General features: G+C 47.2%; 1 protein-coding gene across 5 annotated transcripts; it reads left to right on the top strand.

Annotated features, from left to right (window-relative positions):
- Window positions 1–4,306: 4,306 nt before the first annotated feature.
- LOC134617414 (cadherin-7-like) lies at window positions 4,307–15,705 on the top strand. Of its 5 annotated transcripts, XM_063462654.1 has the most exons (12): window positions 4,307–4,431; window positions 4,893–5,176; window positions 6,086–6,380; window positions 6,909–7,028; window positions 7,490–7,657; window positions 9,717–9,904; window positions 11,520–11,773; window positions 11,853–11,989; window positions 12,059–12,180; window positions 12,447–12,564; window positions 13,269–13,523; window positions 14,763–15,701. In XM_063462654.1, the coding sequence occupies exons 2-12, from the start codon at window positions 4,940–4,942 to the stop codon at window positions 15,233–15,235; spliced, it is 2,367 nt and encodes a 788-aa protein (XP_063318724.1). In that variant the 5' UTR covers window positions 4,307–4,431; window positions 4,893–4,939; the 3' UTR covers window positions 15,236–15,701. The 5 variants fall into 5 exon arrangements, with proteins under 5 accessions (XP_063318724.1, XP_063318723.1, XP_063318721.1 ...); XM_063462653.1 differs by having other exon boundaries at window positions 4,938–5,176; window positions 11,853–12,180; window positions 14,763–15,705; XM_063462651.1 differs by having other exon boundaries at window positions 11,853–12,180; window positions 14,763–15,705.
- The last annotated feature ends 319 nt before the right edge of the window (window positions 15,706–16,024 follow it).

The raw sequence follows: 16,024 nt of genomic DNA, 5'->3' as shown, positions 1-16,024 counted from the left end.
ACTGAGCTCCAACAGGGAGATCAGTTTGAGAACAGAAAAAAACACCTCTGCACATAGCACATGAAAAAACTCTTAATACACCAAAGAAACACATGACAAGCAACAGGGATGGGTAAAGGGTGAGAGACAGCCAGTGTAGACAGTACATCCGGGCCTGCAGCCTATGCGCTGGTCTCCATGATCCACCATCAGCATCGGAAGGGAATAAGCGTCGAAGGCGTTTGGAGGGGGGAGGGGGGATGAGTGTATATCTGCATGTGTATATGTCTGTGTGTGTGCGTGTGTGTGTGTGTGTGTGTGTGTCCAGAGTTCAGCTGAGACAGTGTCCTTCGCCCTGCCAGGCTAAGTAAACAGTCTTCCAGCCAACCCAGGTGGCCTTGCATAGAATGGGAAGAGCAGTCTCAACACAGTCGTTATCAGGGTGTTGTTGTTCAGCTCCAGCCTTGAGCCCACAGCTGGCGCCGAAGGGGTCTCCGCATGAAATGATGATGATTTTTACTTTAGTGCGAACAACTCATAAGGATTTCAAAGCTGTTCTAACAGTCCAACACTGGTCTCTCAATCTCCCGTTGGAGAGCCGTGAGCTTCTCCATGATGTTATCAAATTTACGCTCCGTGGTGTTGTCATTCTTGTGGTCAAAGAGCAGGTTCTGAGAACTCACGACCGCAGTGCGCTTCCCAAGATGTGATCAATTTGCGCTCAGAGGTGTTATTCCGAGCGAGCCCCTCCAGATGTAATCAGTTTGCACTCAGAGGTCTTGTTCTGAGTATTCACGGCAGCCGTGCGGTTCTCCAAGATCTCATCCGTGCTGCACTCAATGACCCATTTTGAGAAACTCACGCCTCGTCCCATCGTTTCAATCCCAGCGGGCAGCCTTGTGGGGGTTTGAACAGCCGGTCCCGCTTCCTTAATTCTTCGATAAGCCAGGGCCAAGCCAGCTCCGATCACCAAGAACCCTGTTATCATGGTTCCGAATAGGTAGATATCTTCAGCACTCAGGCTCACCCGAGCCCAGACTTCTCCTTGAGAAAAGGGTGTCAATTGCATTCAGAGACCAGTTGATCAAATCCATAATTCCTCTTTTAGGTTTTAGAGAACAGACTGTGAGAGAGTGTTCCAGGGAAAAGTAATACAAAAAACACGAGACTAGACAAGGACACAAGAGGCTAAGCAGGGAAGCTAAGGGAGAGGAGAGGAGGAGGAAAAAAAAGTGCGACCGCCTTTGTCAAGAGCAAGAGAGATGCTTGTCCACTTAACAACAGCCTCACCGAGCTTTAGACTGTGCAGCACTGTCGTCATCGCTCCTGGCTTTTCCTCACACACTTCTTCTCATTCTAAATATAAACAGCTGTCCTGTGAGCTGCATGTCATAAACCTGCAGAGGAACCACGGCAGAGTTTGATCTGCTGTTGAACTGCTGAGACCGGCATGAGGAGATGAAGAGGATAGTGCTGATGAAGGTGACGTGGTGTTAGACTTCCTGTGATGTTTGACTTAAGCTTGATAAAATCTTGTGGCAGCTCCTGCAGGCAGACTCCCACTCAGTACACAAAGTCAGCCTTTTCTCTTTCTCTCTGTTTACTCAAGCAGCTCAGAAAAATGTACTGGTTCATTTTCAGTAACTGATCAGCTGACCAAGAGCAGTGATCATTCAGACAGGTGATGAGCACAGGTAGGACGGAAGTTTGGAAACAAGGCTCAACAGAAAGTTTCCCTCTGGTTTTTTCTTCTTCAGCTCTGATTTGGACTTCCTGCAGCTTATATGTTATTTATTCTTATTTCCTGCTGTCTGGTTAAATGTCAAAGAAGCATCTTCACACTGGGCCCTGCAGGAGCCCATCAGAGCTCCTTCAGACCTTTATCAGTCCTTATTCGTCATGGTCCGGGATCTGTGACCCAGCATTTTGTGTTTTTGAATTATGAATAGTCTTTGATTTCATTGTTATTTAGTTTCTAGTCTCTTAATTTCTGTCTCTGTGCTTCCCCTGAGTTCCTTGTGTCGTGTCTGATCCAGTTAAGTTTTCATGTCTGTGCTTCTCCAGGTTTCATTGTCAAGTCCGTGTCTCACGTTTCCTGTTTTACTTTTCAGTTTTGCTTCCCCCAGTCTCGTTGTGTGTCATTTCCTCGTTATCCCTCTGCAATCACATGACCCCCTCAGAGGGGTCAATTGTGTGTTTAAGCCCTTGTGTGTTAGAGTGAATTGTTAATGTTTGTCATTTTTATGCTTACCATCCATTCCTACATTGTTAAACTGTGGGATGAAAGCAGTTCCACAGTCCCCCTCCCCAGATTCTTGAGTTTCTGGGTGAGGGGCTGTAATGTTTGATTACAGACACATCCTATCTGGAAGGTCTGTTTGATGTAAGCTTCCTGCCCAGCAGGAGGTCTCTCTCTCACACACACACACACACACACACACATATATACACACAGTGCCTCGTCTTTGTAACCAAGGGGGGTTAAGAGGGGAGGTACGTGTTGTAAACTATTGTGTGAACTGTAACAGTTTGTCAATAAATAGCTGCGAGGGAAGCTGCTCTTTGAAGGACTTTGGGCTGGAGACAGGTTAGGAGCGTAAGCTCCGAGCTGGTTCTTGACCAAGGACTTCCCTTGCTAGCAAGTAAAGGATGTTCGCCTTGTTTTTCTTTCATGGGAATAAGTCCTGGATACAGCGGGGTCTGAGTTCAGACCCAACATTGTGTTCCTCTGTTTGTTGCCAGATCATCTGCGTATTTCCCAATGCATTTCCTATTTTTCAGTTTTCACATCTCAAGGTTTTAAACTTGTTTATACTTGTTTCTAGTTTCCTTCCTGTTTAGCTTTTGTCAGTGTAGTCTTTATCTTACTGCGCTGTGTTTGTGTTTGTTCTGCCTCAACAGCGTGTTTTCAGTTTAAGTCCGTTGCCAGTGTTTGCATTTGGGTCCACACTCTTTCCACTCCACCCGTTTGCTACAACAGTTAGGTGGAGTGGAGAGTATTGTAAGGTAGACCCTACAATAATACATACAGAGAAAAACCCAACAATCATATGACCCCCTATGAGCAAGCACTTTGGCGACAGCGGGAAGGAAAAACTCCCTTTTAACAGGAAGAAACCTCCAGCAGAACCAGGCTCAGGGAGGGGCGGGGCCATCTGCTGTGATTGGTTGGGGTGAGAGAAGGAAGACAGTATAAAGACATGCTGTGGAAGAGAGACAGAGATTAATAACAGATATGATTCAATGCAGAGAGGTCTATTAACATATAGTGAGTGAAGAAGAAACACCCAGTGCATCATGGGAATCCCCCAGCAGCCTACGTCTATTGCAGCATAACTAAGGGAGGATTCAGGGTCACCTGGTCCAGCCCTAACTATATGCTTTAGCAAAAAGGAAAGTCCCCCATCCGTCCTCCATGAGTCCTCCATCAGACCTCCATCATGATCTCTTCACACCTCAGGACTCTTTCCAGTCATTTGATCCACAGTCTGATTAATCACACATCAGTCAGTAATCAATAACAGGCCCTGATGCCCTTTAATTCAACTTTCTGAACATTGTTTTGTGTTTAAGCTTTGAGTTTTGATTTGAAGCCTCCCCTGTGAGTTTTCATTGTCACTGAGAGGAGAGTCTGTCAGAGGTTCAGCTTCTCCTTGCTTCCTGTCATCTATCTCCTGTTTCAGTGCTGGATTTTCATATTAAAGCGAGAGTAACAGCATCTTTATGTGGCCATCTCAGGCACAGCAGCCCCACCCACCTGTCCAAACCTTCAGTCAGTAGAAACTGAGTGGAGAGTCAGTATCAGAAGGATCATTTTGAACTGTGAATCATGCAAAGCTGCTCTAGAGTCCCGGGATAAACATACAGCACTTAAATGAACATGTTTGAGGAATGCTGTGCTCTATCCTTGTTAGGAACTTGTTCCTATTAAAAATGATCTCTTCCAAAAATGTCTCTGTAAGTGTCAGCGAGAAACTGTGAGGAAGAGGAGCAGGAGGAGTTTCAGACGATGAAGATTTTTGTAATGGGAGGAGAAAATGTTGCATGATGGTGAGCTGAGGAGACCTGGAGGGTTGCAGGGATAACGTTTGTGCTCCATCTCTGTCCAACACAGAAACTCGGCAGGGTTAAAAAAAACGTCAAAAGTCCTCATTACAAGTGTTCAGGGTGATTGAGGAGCGCTCAGAAGATGTTCATTAAAACAACACATGAAGAAGCTGCCGTCCTCGGTCCAAGTCATTTGACTCCTCCCCCCCTGCTGATGAGGCGGAGCCTAACACCCCCTCCTCCTCAAAGGGAGCGGGGTTTGTCTGACAGACAGAGAGCGGCAGAGAGGGATAGAGCGTCGGAGCTGCTGCTGCTCTTTCATCAATAATCAGTCATCATCATCTGATGCGATTGCTGTCGATAACCTACAGATCCACAGGGGACGGTCCGATCAGCAGCTGGAAGGTAAGACTGCTGGTTTGTGTATTTAAGGTCAGAGTTGGCAAAAACAGCAGATTTAAGAGTGAGGAGAGTGTTTTCAGATTACTGGAGCAGATTTAACGGGATGAAGAGGAGCTTCAGATTAACAAAATCCTTTAAACTGGGCTAAAATATGTTTCTATAATCACACTTCTCCAACGTTGTACGTTTGCTTCATAAGAAGTTCAGAGGGTAACATAAAGAGATGCTCTGCAGCAGCACTCTGAGATAAATCCTGAGCTCATTTACATGGCAGTCATGTTACCGACCTGATTATTGGAAAATGACTGACAGTTACGTTTTGATTCATTTGTCTCAGGATTTTGTTAAAAATTCAAAGTGAGCTGAGAGCTCATTCACGCACTGATAGATTTTAATGACATCATCAATATTAATAGAGAGGACAGGTGCTTACCGTAAACTTTCATTCTGTTTGGCGCCAGCAGCTCCTGCCACTGACATCTGTTTGCTGGGCACGCCTGTTCCCTCAGAGATGAACTTTCTGCGTCTCCCGAGCATGCTCACTGTGATCATCCTTTCCCTGTGGGAGAAGTCCGGCTGCGGGGCAATGACGCTGAACTCCGTGGCGCTCCTTCAGGTGTCAGGAAGAGCACGAGGAGGGGGAGCGGGTGTCTACTCCACCCAGAGCAGGAGGAGGAGGAGCTGGGTGTGGAACCAGTTCTTTGTCCTGGAGGAGTACACGGGAGATGAGCCGCTCTACATCGGAAAGGTACGAACTGTAGATTTACAGATTTAGCCTAAATGGTCCAGGGCCCGTGCAGGTGCCCGTACCGGTCCGGGCCTACGTCCTGGCTCTGCATCATAGATGTGGGGTTCAGATGTGTTGGTGCGAGCATCCAAACCTGGAGGAGATGTTTCTGTGCAGATTTAAAGTTTCTCTGAACCAGAACAAAAGCTCGTTTTTGTTCCCAGCAGCAGTTCATAGCTCATACTTTTGTTTTGGATGAGAACTTTAAGCATGTCACAGACCCAGAAGTCCAAACAGAAACCAATAATAAATAAACAAAATTCTTCAGGGAAAAAATAAAGAAACATAAAACGAGGGGTAATTCTACTGAATCTAAAGTGGATTAAAAATATGACAAACTTTAATCAGGAAGTTCTTCTGGGGACTGGATTAGGACTTTTCCAAGAACATTACAAGACATCGGATATCAAAGTGGTATTTGGAAAGCATTCATTAGGAGACGGCCCAAAGACGAAAGGGAACAGAGTGAGGGAACTAAAGGACATCAGGAGGAACTCCACTCTGAGCAGAGTTTATGGTGTGGATGGATGTACCTGGTGAACCAGGCGGCAGTGGTTCAGGAGTAAGAGTGGGACATCTCCTAACTGGGAGGTCGATGGTTTAATCCCTGGCATATACTGAGCTCTTGTCCATTGTACTGTGTGAATGTTAACAGCACTGAGTCAGGCTTGTAGGAAGAAATGTGGCATAAAAACACCTGTTTGTTGATTGTGCAGTTCAAAGGTCAAAACAGTGAAACAGGTGATGTTTATTTAAAATGAAACGGGCACATTTGCTTCGACTGTTTCACGGCGAGCTCCATCTTTGAAGCTTCATTTTCTCAATAATAACAATAAGAAATGTTTGTTGCACTCAACTGGTTTCCTGCAGCTCCACTCTGACCTGGATAAAGGTGACGGACAGGTGAGGTACGTCCTGAGCGGCGAAGGAGCAATGTCCATCTTCTCCATTGACGAGGACACCGGAGACATACACACCACCAAAAGCTTGGATCGGGAGCAGCAGGCGTACTACACACTGAGAGCTCAGGCTCGAGACCGAAATACCAACCTGCCGCTCGAACCCGAGTCCCAGTTCATCATCAAGGTCCAGGACATCAACGACAACGAGCCCAAGTTCCTGGACGGACCGTATGTGGCCCGGGTGGCTGAGAGGTCTCCTGTAGGTGAGCCCAGAACCAGCTTCTGTCTTCATGTAGTCCCGTGTGAACAGGCAGATTTCATGTGTGAGTGGAGTCAGCTTTTTACAGTCCACTCGTTTCTATTTGCACTGAAGTCACCTCAGCTGAACGTGAATTAGATCAGCAGGGATTCAGCAAGCAGAAGCCATTTTCATAGACTTCTGCTTGTAATGTCAAAACCTGATGTCACGCAGGCTTTTAATGTGAAAGTCTGAGGTTGAACAGGTAACGTACAAACCAGAGCTGAGCAGGTTCTTGTTGTGAAACTTACTGAGAGACTTAAACACCTGGATAGGTTTTATGTCCTCCAGGTGAGTCTCCTGTTGTTGGTCCCATTGCACATGCTCACTAGTGTTGGTCCTGAACATAAGATTTCAATGAAGTCCTTTGGTTTGGAGATGTTTTATGAAGACATCAGAATTCACTAGTTGGGAGCAAATCCTCATTTAGGTTTGACAGCGTTTCTACGAGACGGCAGCACTCCGAGTTTGAATAAAGTTTGATTTTGTACAGGTACGTCTGTGGTGACCGTGGTGGCGACAGACGCCGATGATCCAACCTATGGAAACTCCGCCCACCTGGTTTACAGCATCCTGCAGGGGCAGCCATATTTCTCTGTGGAGCCAAAGTCAGGTGAGCGTGTAGCTGTGAAACGCAGACCCAGCGATGATACAGAGAGCACTTGGTGACGCCACGACCAGTTGGGGTTGAGTATTAAACTGCTACAGACCATGACTGACTTTACCCATGAGCCTTTGGTTGCAGAGTTGCATGTAACCACCTTCGTGTTGAAGGTCACGCCTCCTCTCTGAATCCTGCTTTGCTGCTTCACACATCAGATGTAGTCAGATTGCAGCAGATTAAAGCGGATTAAAGCAGCTTCGGCCTCTTCGCCTGAAGCCGCTTTATTTACTGTTTGTAAATGAGGCCACGTGATGTCACGTTCACATGGGTTCGTGTGGGCGCTGCACAACACCTGTGACCTTTTTGATGTCAGCATGTGGATCAATTATGAGTGCGTCATGTCGATTATGTTTCTCACCTGGGCGCTCATGCTCACCTTCAGACTGTACTAACCTCTCACCTGTCTGCAGGTGTGGTGCGTACAGCCCTGCCCGACATGGACCGGGAACTGCGAGACCATTACCTGCTGGTCATCCAGGCCAAAGACATGATTGGTCAGATGGGAGGTCTGTCAGGAACCACAACGGTAACCGTGATGCTGACTGATGTCAACGACAACCCACCTCGCTTCCCCCACAGTGAGTCTCACCTGAGGGCGTCCTGTTAACACCTGTTCATTGATATTTGACTCTCTCCTCATCCTTCTGGATTCAAACCTGACAGAGTTTCTGTAGAAATCACAGCTCCTCCTTCTGCCTGCTGGATTTTTAACAGTGAGCCTGCAGAGCGTCGTGACCTTATTCCAACATGATGTCCTGAGATTGCGGAGTGTTACAAGTATTTAGGGGTTGTTCTTGACCACAAACTGTGTTTTGAGCCTCATGCTGATGCCACTACCAAACGAGTTCAGCAAAAACTGTTCTTTTTAAGGGAAATGAGATCTTTTAATGTCTCATCTGAAATGTTGCCCTTGTTTTACAGAAGTTTTATTGAATCATTTATCTGCTTGGTTTGGTAGCATGACTCTGAAGAACAAGAATCGGTTGGGACTTTGGGTAAAAACTTGCAGCAAACTCTCGGGGCGTTTGGCAAGACGGACTTTTGACCATTTATAACAAGCATGTGCTGAGGAAGGCTCGTTCTGTTAACCGTTTGGACCATTCACACTGAGTTTGTTGCCCTCTGGCCGTCGTTTTAGAGTACCTGTGAGGACGACCAAAGACTCCAGGTTTCTTTTATCCCGACTGCAGCCCGTCTCCTTAATGGCAAATAAATGTCTTTTTATCATTGTTTTGTTTATTCTCATCGTTGCGCTGGTCACGGGCTGGCTCTCTGACCCAGCGCTTTGCGCTTTATTTTGTATTTTTGAGTCTCTTATGTTAAGGTTGTATGAAAAGATCCTTTGTTATTCTTATTTAAGGTTTAGTTGAGTTTTGGTTTGCCATTATTATCATCTGTCTCATGAGTTTTTTAAATTCTGTTTCTTGTCTTTCATGTGTATTGTGTTGTCATGTCTACGTCTCCATGTTTCCTGTTTTATTTTGAAAGAGTCTGGTGTGTTCTTGTTCATTGTGACCCGTAGTGTCAGCTGTTTCCCCATGGGCGTTTCTCAATGGGCGTTTATCAATATGCGTACTTGTGCGTACTTGCGTTCTTGTGTACTCGTGATACGTCATCAGTCGGAGACCAAGTACTGTTCCAATTCGAAGTACGCATCAAGCCGAGAACGCCAAAAAGTCCCGGATGTGTTCTCGATCCGCCCGTTTTATCGAGCATGCATCGGTGTAGACTTGGGACAGCTAAATATCCCAGAATGCATTTCGTCCAAAACTCAACAGCAGACTCCCGGCACATTGTTTCCAACCCCCCCCCCCCCCACCGCTCGCGGACTTCTCGCTACTCAGGTTAAAGAAACTCCAGCAGCTGTCTATAGTATTGAGTGTCCACTAGAATAGAAATAAAAGCGTTCTAACATCTCACCTGCTTGTTTTTATTAAGGTATGTACACGTATGTACATGTACACTATTTTTATTAATAGAGGTTTCACTACTGAGGTTAACAATGATATATAAGTCACTTAGATCACTTCTAAATGTTAATGTTTGGTTTATTTCAGTGTTTTATTTGTTCCTGAGTAAACCGGTTTGGCTGTGATTAAAGTTAAGCTTCATAACATGTTACTCACAGTTAAATTAAGAGGGGACGGCAGTAAAAACTCCGGACCTGTGACATCATCACGTACGCTGGTGTTCCAATTGTACAAATCACGAGTCCGTGCTCGCGTTCTCGGCGAGTCCGTACTCGCGTTCTCGGCGAGTACGTACTCGCGTACTTGAGAATTGAGAAACGGCCCATGTGTTCCCACTTCCCCTGATCACCTCCTTTTAAGTCCTCTGTTTTCTGTGTTTCATTGTCAGGTCATCTGTTATCCCCACCATAGTCTGTCACAGTTTTCATGTTTATCTCCTGCCACCAGCCAAATAAAGCCTCGTTTTTTTGTTCACCTGACCTCTCCCTGCTTCTGGGTCCTGTTCACAACACATACCCCGCCGTGACTGCCCTTGCTGCTACACTAATTTCCCCTGAGACAATAAAGTATTGAATTGAATTGAACTGAATTGAATTGAATTGAATTGAACTGAACTGAAGGGGGCGCTGCAGGCACTCATTCAGGCTTCATCCTCTGTGACCCACAGAGAGTTACCAGTTCAGCGTCCCAGAATCCACACTGGTGTCAGCGATGGTCGCGAAGATCAAAGCTCTGGATGCGGACGCGGGTCCAAACGCTGAGATGGACTACAGGATCCTGGACGGGGATGGACTGGGAACCTTCAGGATGCTCACAGACCCCCACACACAGGAAGGACTGGTCATCCTGATCAAGGTTCTGGATTGTTTGTAGGTCACAGAAATCTCCAGTTTTTGGTTCTGATGTTTCTGTCCACTGTGAACTCTTCCGAGTCGATCCGCTTCTCGGGACGCGTCCCTGTGATCGTTGCATCATCGCGTTGTGCCGGCGGCGTTCCCAGAGGACGTCCCTGCTGCTCGGCAGCTGCTCACAGCTGTTTAAATTTAGCTCGCTGTGTCTCTTGCAGATGAAACTTTTTTATTGTCCTGATTTCAGATTCATCGCTCAGATAAAGGTTTCCTTTCTGTTCTCTTCTGTCAGCAGTCGTGTCTGTGCCAGCACAATGAGAACAAATGTGGGTGTATCCTTCAGATAATCACATGACCACGTTTTACTGATGGCCACGCTAGTTTGTTTGTACGGCACCCTGTAACATGATTTACAAAGGAGAACAAAAGTAGATAGGAAGTGGTTTCCAGCTTCGGTCAGTCTGACCTCCATGTGTCGGTGGCTCCAGCAGTGGGCAGCGTAGCAGATAATCTCAGCCTGTGTAGTTTCAGACCTCGGCACCACTAACTGAAAGCCCTGCTGATATGAAGTCAGATACATCAGGGCCTGAGCCATCCTCCGACTCTTAAACCATTAGCAATACTTCTTGGAAGCCAAGACAGGGAGCTGGAGTGATGTGCTCTGTTTTCTAACTGCAGCCTTTGAGGAAGCCAGTAAGTAGGGCATCGTCATCCCTGTACACACGAATAAGCCTCTCCAGTCTTGCTGGACACATAAAACATCTCAGGCTTGTCTCTGTTAAACTGGCTGCAGCCAACTGTCCACAAAAAGGTCTTTTTGTGACAGAGCCAACTCATCTGTGTAACCCACCCTGCATTCATGAAATATTGGACTCGAGGACTGACCCTCGAGCCTCCATGAGACATGGAGCTAATTCCTGCCTTCTACCTGTCTAAGAAGCACACCTCTGAGTTCTGACCTGTCCTGAGGTGTAACAGTAACAGGGTCTGTTTTCAGGTGACCATCTTTTAACAAATTTCTGAGAGCAGCTTCTGTGCTGTGACTGAAACATTCAGCATCATAGTTTGATTAAAAGTCACTAAATGCAGCAGGATATAATTTCTGTTCTTTAGCGATGCAGAGAAAACACCAGCAAAGAGAGAATGTGTAAGACGGCAGAAAGACCCCGATAGCTTCAGTTTTCTTTGGAAAAGAGAAAAACTGATTTGAGTTTGTAGGTGAAATCAGCTCCTGAGCTTTTTACATTCTGATTACGTTGGAGAGCCGTGTTCTCGTCTGACTCGCAGCTCTCTGAATAATTACGCTGAAGTTCCTGATTTGCTGCCAATGTGACGTTTCTAATGTTGTAAGCTCGACTCTGTCATAGCTGTGGCCTCCATCCTCATGAAGGCCCCTCTTGATGAGGTGCAGCTCAAACATCTGTTGGTGTGCTGTCAGCGGGATAATAAACGTGAATGTTTAAGGCGGCTCAGCTCTGTAGGAGCATCCACAGCGCTTCACAAACATAGTTAATGCATCGTGGCGTTTTTGTTACGGTAAATATTCAGAAGTACTCAGATCTCCAGGGAGACCAGCCTGCACTCAGAGGCATCTGTGATGTTATGTCCTCCCTCCTCCTCAGACTCTGGACTTTGAGACCAAGACCAGCTACACTTTACGCGTCGAGGCATCCAATCGCTACATGGACACCCGCTTTCTGTCAGCTGGGCCGTTCAGCGACGTGGCGACGGTTCGGCTGCAGGTGGAGGACGTGAACGAGCCTCCGTGTTTTTCCCCCCGCGTCAGCCAGATGGCGGTTTCAGAGGCAGCGCCGGTGGGAACTGAGGTGGGATCGGTTTCAGCTCACGACCCCGACGCCTCGAATTGTCCCATCAGGTAAGACGGGAGGCGGTAAAATCACTGCAAACACGTTTACCCCAAAACGCAAAGACAACACCTGTGCTCCTCTGCACAGGTACGCCATCGACAGGAAGTCGGACGTGGAGAACTACTTCGACATCGACAGACAATCAGGCGTGATCCGGACGAGCAGACGTCTGGACAGAGAGCTGAGCGCTCTGCACAACATCACCGTGCTCGCCACAGAGAGCTGTAAGTCACATGACATCAGTTTGTCTTCCTGCGAGCGGCAGGTGTATCTGACAGGTGTGTCTGTCTCAGTGGATCACTCTCAGGTGGGCAAAGCCGTGGTTCTGGTCTCTGTGACGGACGTCAACGACAACGCTCCAAGCTTTCCCGTCGAGTACCAGACATTCATCTGTGAGGACGCCCAGCCGGGACAGGTGAGGCTCACTTGTGGCTTACAGACAGGTGTTCACGGAAAGGTGAGCGAGTGTGCAGAAGGCGAGTGAGCAGGTGTGTAGACAGACAGGTGAATACAGCTGCTGTGGCTGTGATGTCACTGACATCTGTTATTTAATGAGCATCGTCTGTGAAATCTCTGTAATCTGTTACTGAGATGGATCCAAAAGTCCCATCTCAGGTCACATAGCATCGGTGACTGGATGTGCTTCTGATTTTCTACCTCTGTTTGACCTTTGACCTTTAGATCATTGTGACGCTGAGCGCTGTGGATTTGGATGAACCCAAGAATGGACATCACTTCCTGTTTTCTTTGGCTGCCAAAGCTGCCTGGAACCAAAGCTTCATCCTGAGAGACAACAACGGTACAGTCCACCTTAATCAGTAAACAGCAGAACTGTGCAGTCCACCTTAAAACCAAAAATAACTTCAATGAAACAGAGCAGCTCTGTGGTGTACATGGACCAGCCTGGATTTAAAAACATGCTGAGCGCCCTCCTGTGTCGGTGATGTTGTGTGTTGCGGCTGGTAGTCACGAGTTTATTGGTTCATGAGGAAAATAAGGACACTGAGTGTAAGGGGATCACTTTAGTGCTGCAACAGTGAATTTTATGTTAACAAGCTGACCTCATGCACTGTCTCTCTTTAGCAGCAAGCAGTTGTTCACTGGTGGCTGCACTGAAACAGGATGCGCCCGTTAGCCGTAATATTCCCACTTGGAGACACTTTGTGGGTGAGGACTGTGTGGAGGACAGCCCGTTTGAGTTGTGTGACCTGTTGGTTCAGCGGACCGCCCGGCTGCTGTCCCACGTTGTCCCGTCTGTGTGTGTTTGTCCCTCGTGGTTTCAGCGAACACACTGAGCGGTGCCATCTCTTTCTAAGCCGTTACCACAAAGCAAAAACTTTACCTTCACAGGATCTCCAGCTGCCAATCATCCATGAGCTCCTCGCTGTAGCTCCTCCCACACATTTTTAGTTCTTTGCTTGGCACGGCACCCCCTTAAATAGCACTCTGTGTTCCACCTTAAAAGCTGCTGGTGATGACGTCGATCTGTCTGTCTGTCCTCAGACAACACGGCGTCTGTCCTGACATGGCGGGCCGGGTTCCTGCAGCGGGAGCGGTCGCTTTACTTCCTGCCGGTGGTGATCTCAGACTGCGGGACTCCGCCTCTCAGCAGCACCAACACGCTGACCGTCACCGTCTGCGAGTGCGATCTTCATGGAAATCGTCGCAGCTGCATCCAGGAGATGTCAGCGCTGCTGCTGCCAGAAGGCCTCAGCCTCGCCGCTGTTGTCCTCCTCACCTGTCTCCTCACACTGCTGGGTATGACCTGAGACAAAGTCCCGCCTCTTCAAGTTAAACTCAGTAAAGTCAGAAACAGGAAGTAGAACCTGGTTGGCTTAGAGCTGATCCAGATCCAGAACCTCTGTCCATGAGGTAAAATAAACTATCTGAAGCTGGAGTAGATCATCAAACTGATGAAACTAGAACCAAATCTGAAGTCACCTGAAAGCAGCGAGCTCACCTTTGAGTTTTTCTCCTGTTTTTTATTTATGTTTATGTTTTTTCATTATTTAGTTCCAGTGTACAGCATTTTGTGTCAGCTGTGGAGTGCTTTATAAATGGTGATGATGACTTCATTAGGACACTGACGGGCTCAGCTTTCACGTGTCTGTCAGGAACATTACCCCGACCAGCTGTTCTCAGCGTCACCTGTACGACCGTGTCAGGGTTAAGGCGGTGTTAGGGTTTGGCTGGGTCTGTGAAAACGGTCGAATCAGCTGCCAGTCAGACGCTGCATAAGAAAACCTGCAGTGCTGTTCTACACGCAAACAGCATCATTTCAATGCAGTTGAACTTTATTTACACAGCGCCCATTCACAACAGCAGCCACCTCGAGCTGTTTTACACTGTGAGGTCGTACGATATCAGAGAGAAACTCCTCCAATGACTCTTTAGAGAATTTCTGACATAAAAAGGGTTCAAACAGACGACCTTTTAATGTAATAGTTTAACTGTGAATTTTGTCTGTTTGAGAGTTGACACAGTCTCTGTGGGGGGTAGCAGGAGGAGAGAAGCTGCAGAGAGGCGTGTAAGACTGCAACTCTGCTTCTTGGTCCCAACTCTGGATAGTCATATTTTGGGGGGTTTAATAAATTTGTCCATATTTCTAGAAATGAGAGCTGCTCCAGCCAAAGTGGGATGGATGCCGTCTCTCCTAACAAGACCAGGTTTCCTCCAGAAGGTTTGCCAATTATCTATGAAGATAGCTGGAAGCTGTTCAGATTACCGTGTTCGTTGGTCTGTAGCAGGGAAGCAAACGACAACAACTCTACCAGTGCAGAGAACAACAACAAATATCACACAAGGAGTAAAGTAGGAGTAAAGTAGGACTCTGATATTCTGTGTGTGTCACTTTCAGGAAGATAAAAACTTCCACATCCAGGGTCGTGCTGCAGAACTTCACTCGAGTTTCAGTCATTTAAAATTACTCGACTTTGCCGCCATCACCTCTGCCTTGTTAACTTTTTAAGATGACTCCACCCCTTCGTCTGCCCTCAGGTGTCACTATGGTAACAGGTGCCATCAGACGCAGAAGGAAGGAGCCTCTGATTATTGACGATGAGCGAGATGTTCGTGAGAATATTGTTTGTTATGACGATGAGGGCGGTGGCGAGGAGGACACCGAGGCCTTCGACATGTTCACGCTGAGACACCTGAACGAGACCAAACGGAGCAACCGTGCCACCGCCGCTGAGCCCCCGCCGTCCAGGAAAGATAAACACCAACTGTTCCAGGAGTTCATCAAGGACCGGCTCCGGGAGGCCAACCTGGACGTGACGGCACCACCCTTTGACTCTGTGCAGACGTACGCTTTGGAGGGCAGCGGGTCAGCTGCTGTGTCGCTGAGCTCGTTTAGCTCGTTAACCTCGCTGGAGTCGGAGCAGAGCTACCACTTCCTGAGTGAGTGGGGGCCAAAGTTTCGGAAGCTTGCAGAACTCTACAGAGACCGCGAGGGAGGTGGTGCCTCATAGAGTGCGTGGACATACAGGTGCAGAGAGTGTGGTCTGTTTAGCCCATCTGAACTGGATTAGTCCTCACACCAGGAGCTCTGAGCACCCGGAACCAGAGCAGAACCTGTAGAAGTACCGGCAGCTGGACCTGGACCTGGAACCAGCCAGCTCGAGCTTGAGCTGCCTGACTGGACCTTTACGTAGTTACTGTGAAATATTTCCTGCTGTTGCTACTTCACAATAAAAGCTTGCCAGTGATGCTGCTTTTATTTTGTAGGCCTGAATGTGTAACAACAGAAATAAAACTGAGTTTATGAAAACTGCAGCTGCTGTTTTTCCTGCTGTAACACGTCCCAAACGCTCAGCCTCTCCATGCTGATGTCGTCCTGTGAAGTATGCACAACTCTGAATTTGGAGGAAAAACTTTTCAGCAAAACATTTTTTAGTTTGTGATTCACTTTGATTTTTCTTTTTAAGATTCTGATGAGTCCAGACCGAACCACTGATGGTTCTTCACGTGTGCTCTGATAGGGTTAGTGGGCGGGGCACAGAGATGCTTTCCACCGTACAAAAAACATCTGGTATGTTAAGTGGAAAGTATGTTGCTGTCCACTGAAACTGAAATGAGTAAAGGTGACTGTGAGTCGCTGCTGGAACAACCCAAATATTACAGATATAATGCATCTTTTTTTCCCTCCAACTTTATTTCAACAGAAACTTTTAACAACAAGCATCGTACAATTGAAGTGTAAAATGATCATACAGAAGATGGGTGTGTATAATTAAACACATAGGAAGAAATACCGATCA

The sequence above is a fragment of the Pelmatolapia mariae genome, linkage group LG18, assembly GCF_036321145.2.
Source record: "Pelmatolapia mariae isolate MD_Pm_ZW linkage group LG18, Pm_UMD_F_2, whole genome shotgun sequence".
NCBI classification, from domain to species: Eukaryota; Metazoa; Chordata; class Actinopteri; order Cichliformes; family Cichlidae; genus Pelmatolapia; species Pelmatolapia mariae.
This window is presented reverse-complemented; position numbering and strand designations above follow the sequence as displayed.

Excerpts from the sequence above, each read along its gene's own strand:
- LOC134617414 (XM_063462653.1), top strand. The coding sequence starts at position 4,940 with ATGAACTTTCTGCGTCTCCCGAGCATGCTCACTGTGATCATCCTTTCC. Across the intron at positions 7,658-9,716 it reads CCCACCTCGCTTCCCCCACA|AGAGTTACCAGTTCAGCGTC; the intron begins GTGAGTCTCACC and ends TGTGACCCACAG. Across the intron at positions 13,524-14,762 it reads CTGTCTCCTCACACTGCTGG|GTGTCACTATGGTAACAGGT; the intron begins GTATGACCTGAG and ends GTCTGCCCTCAG.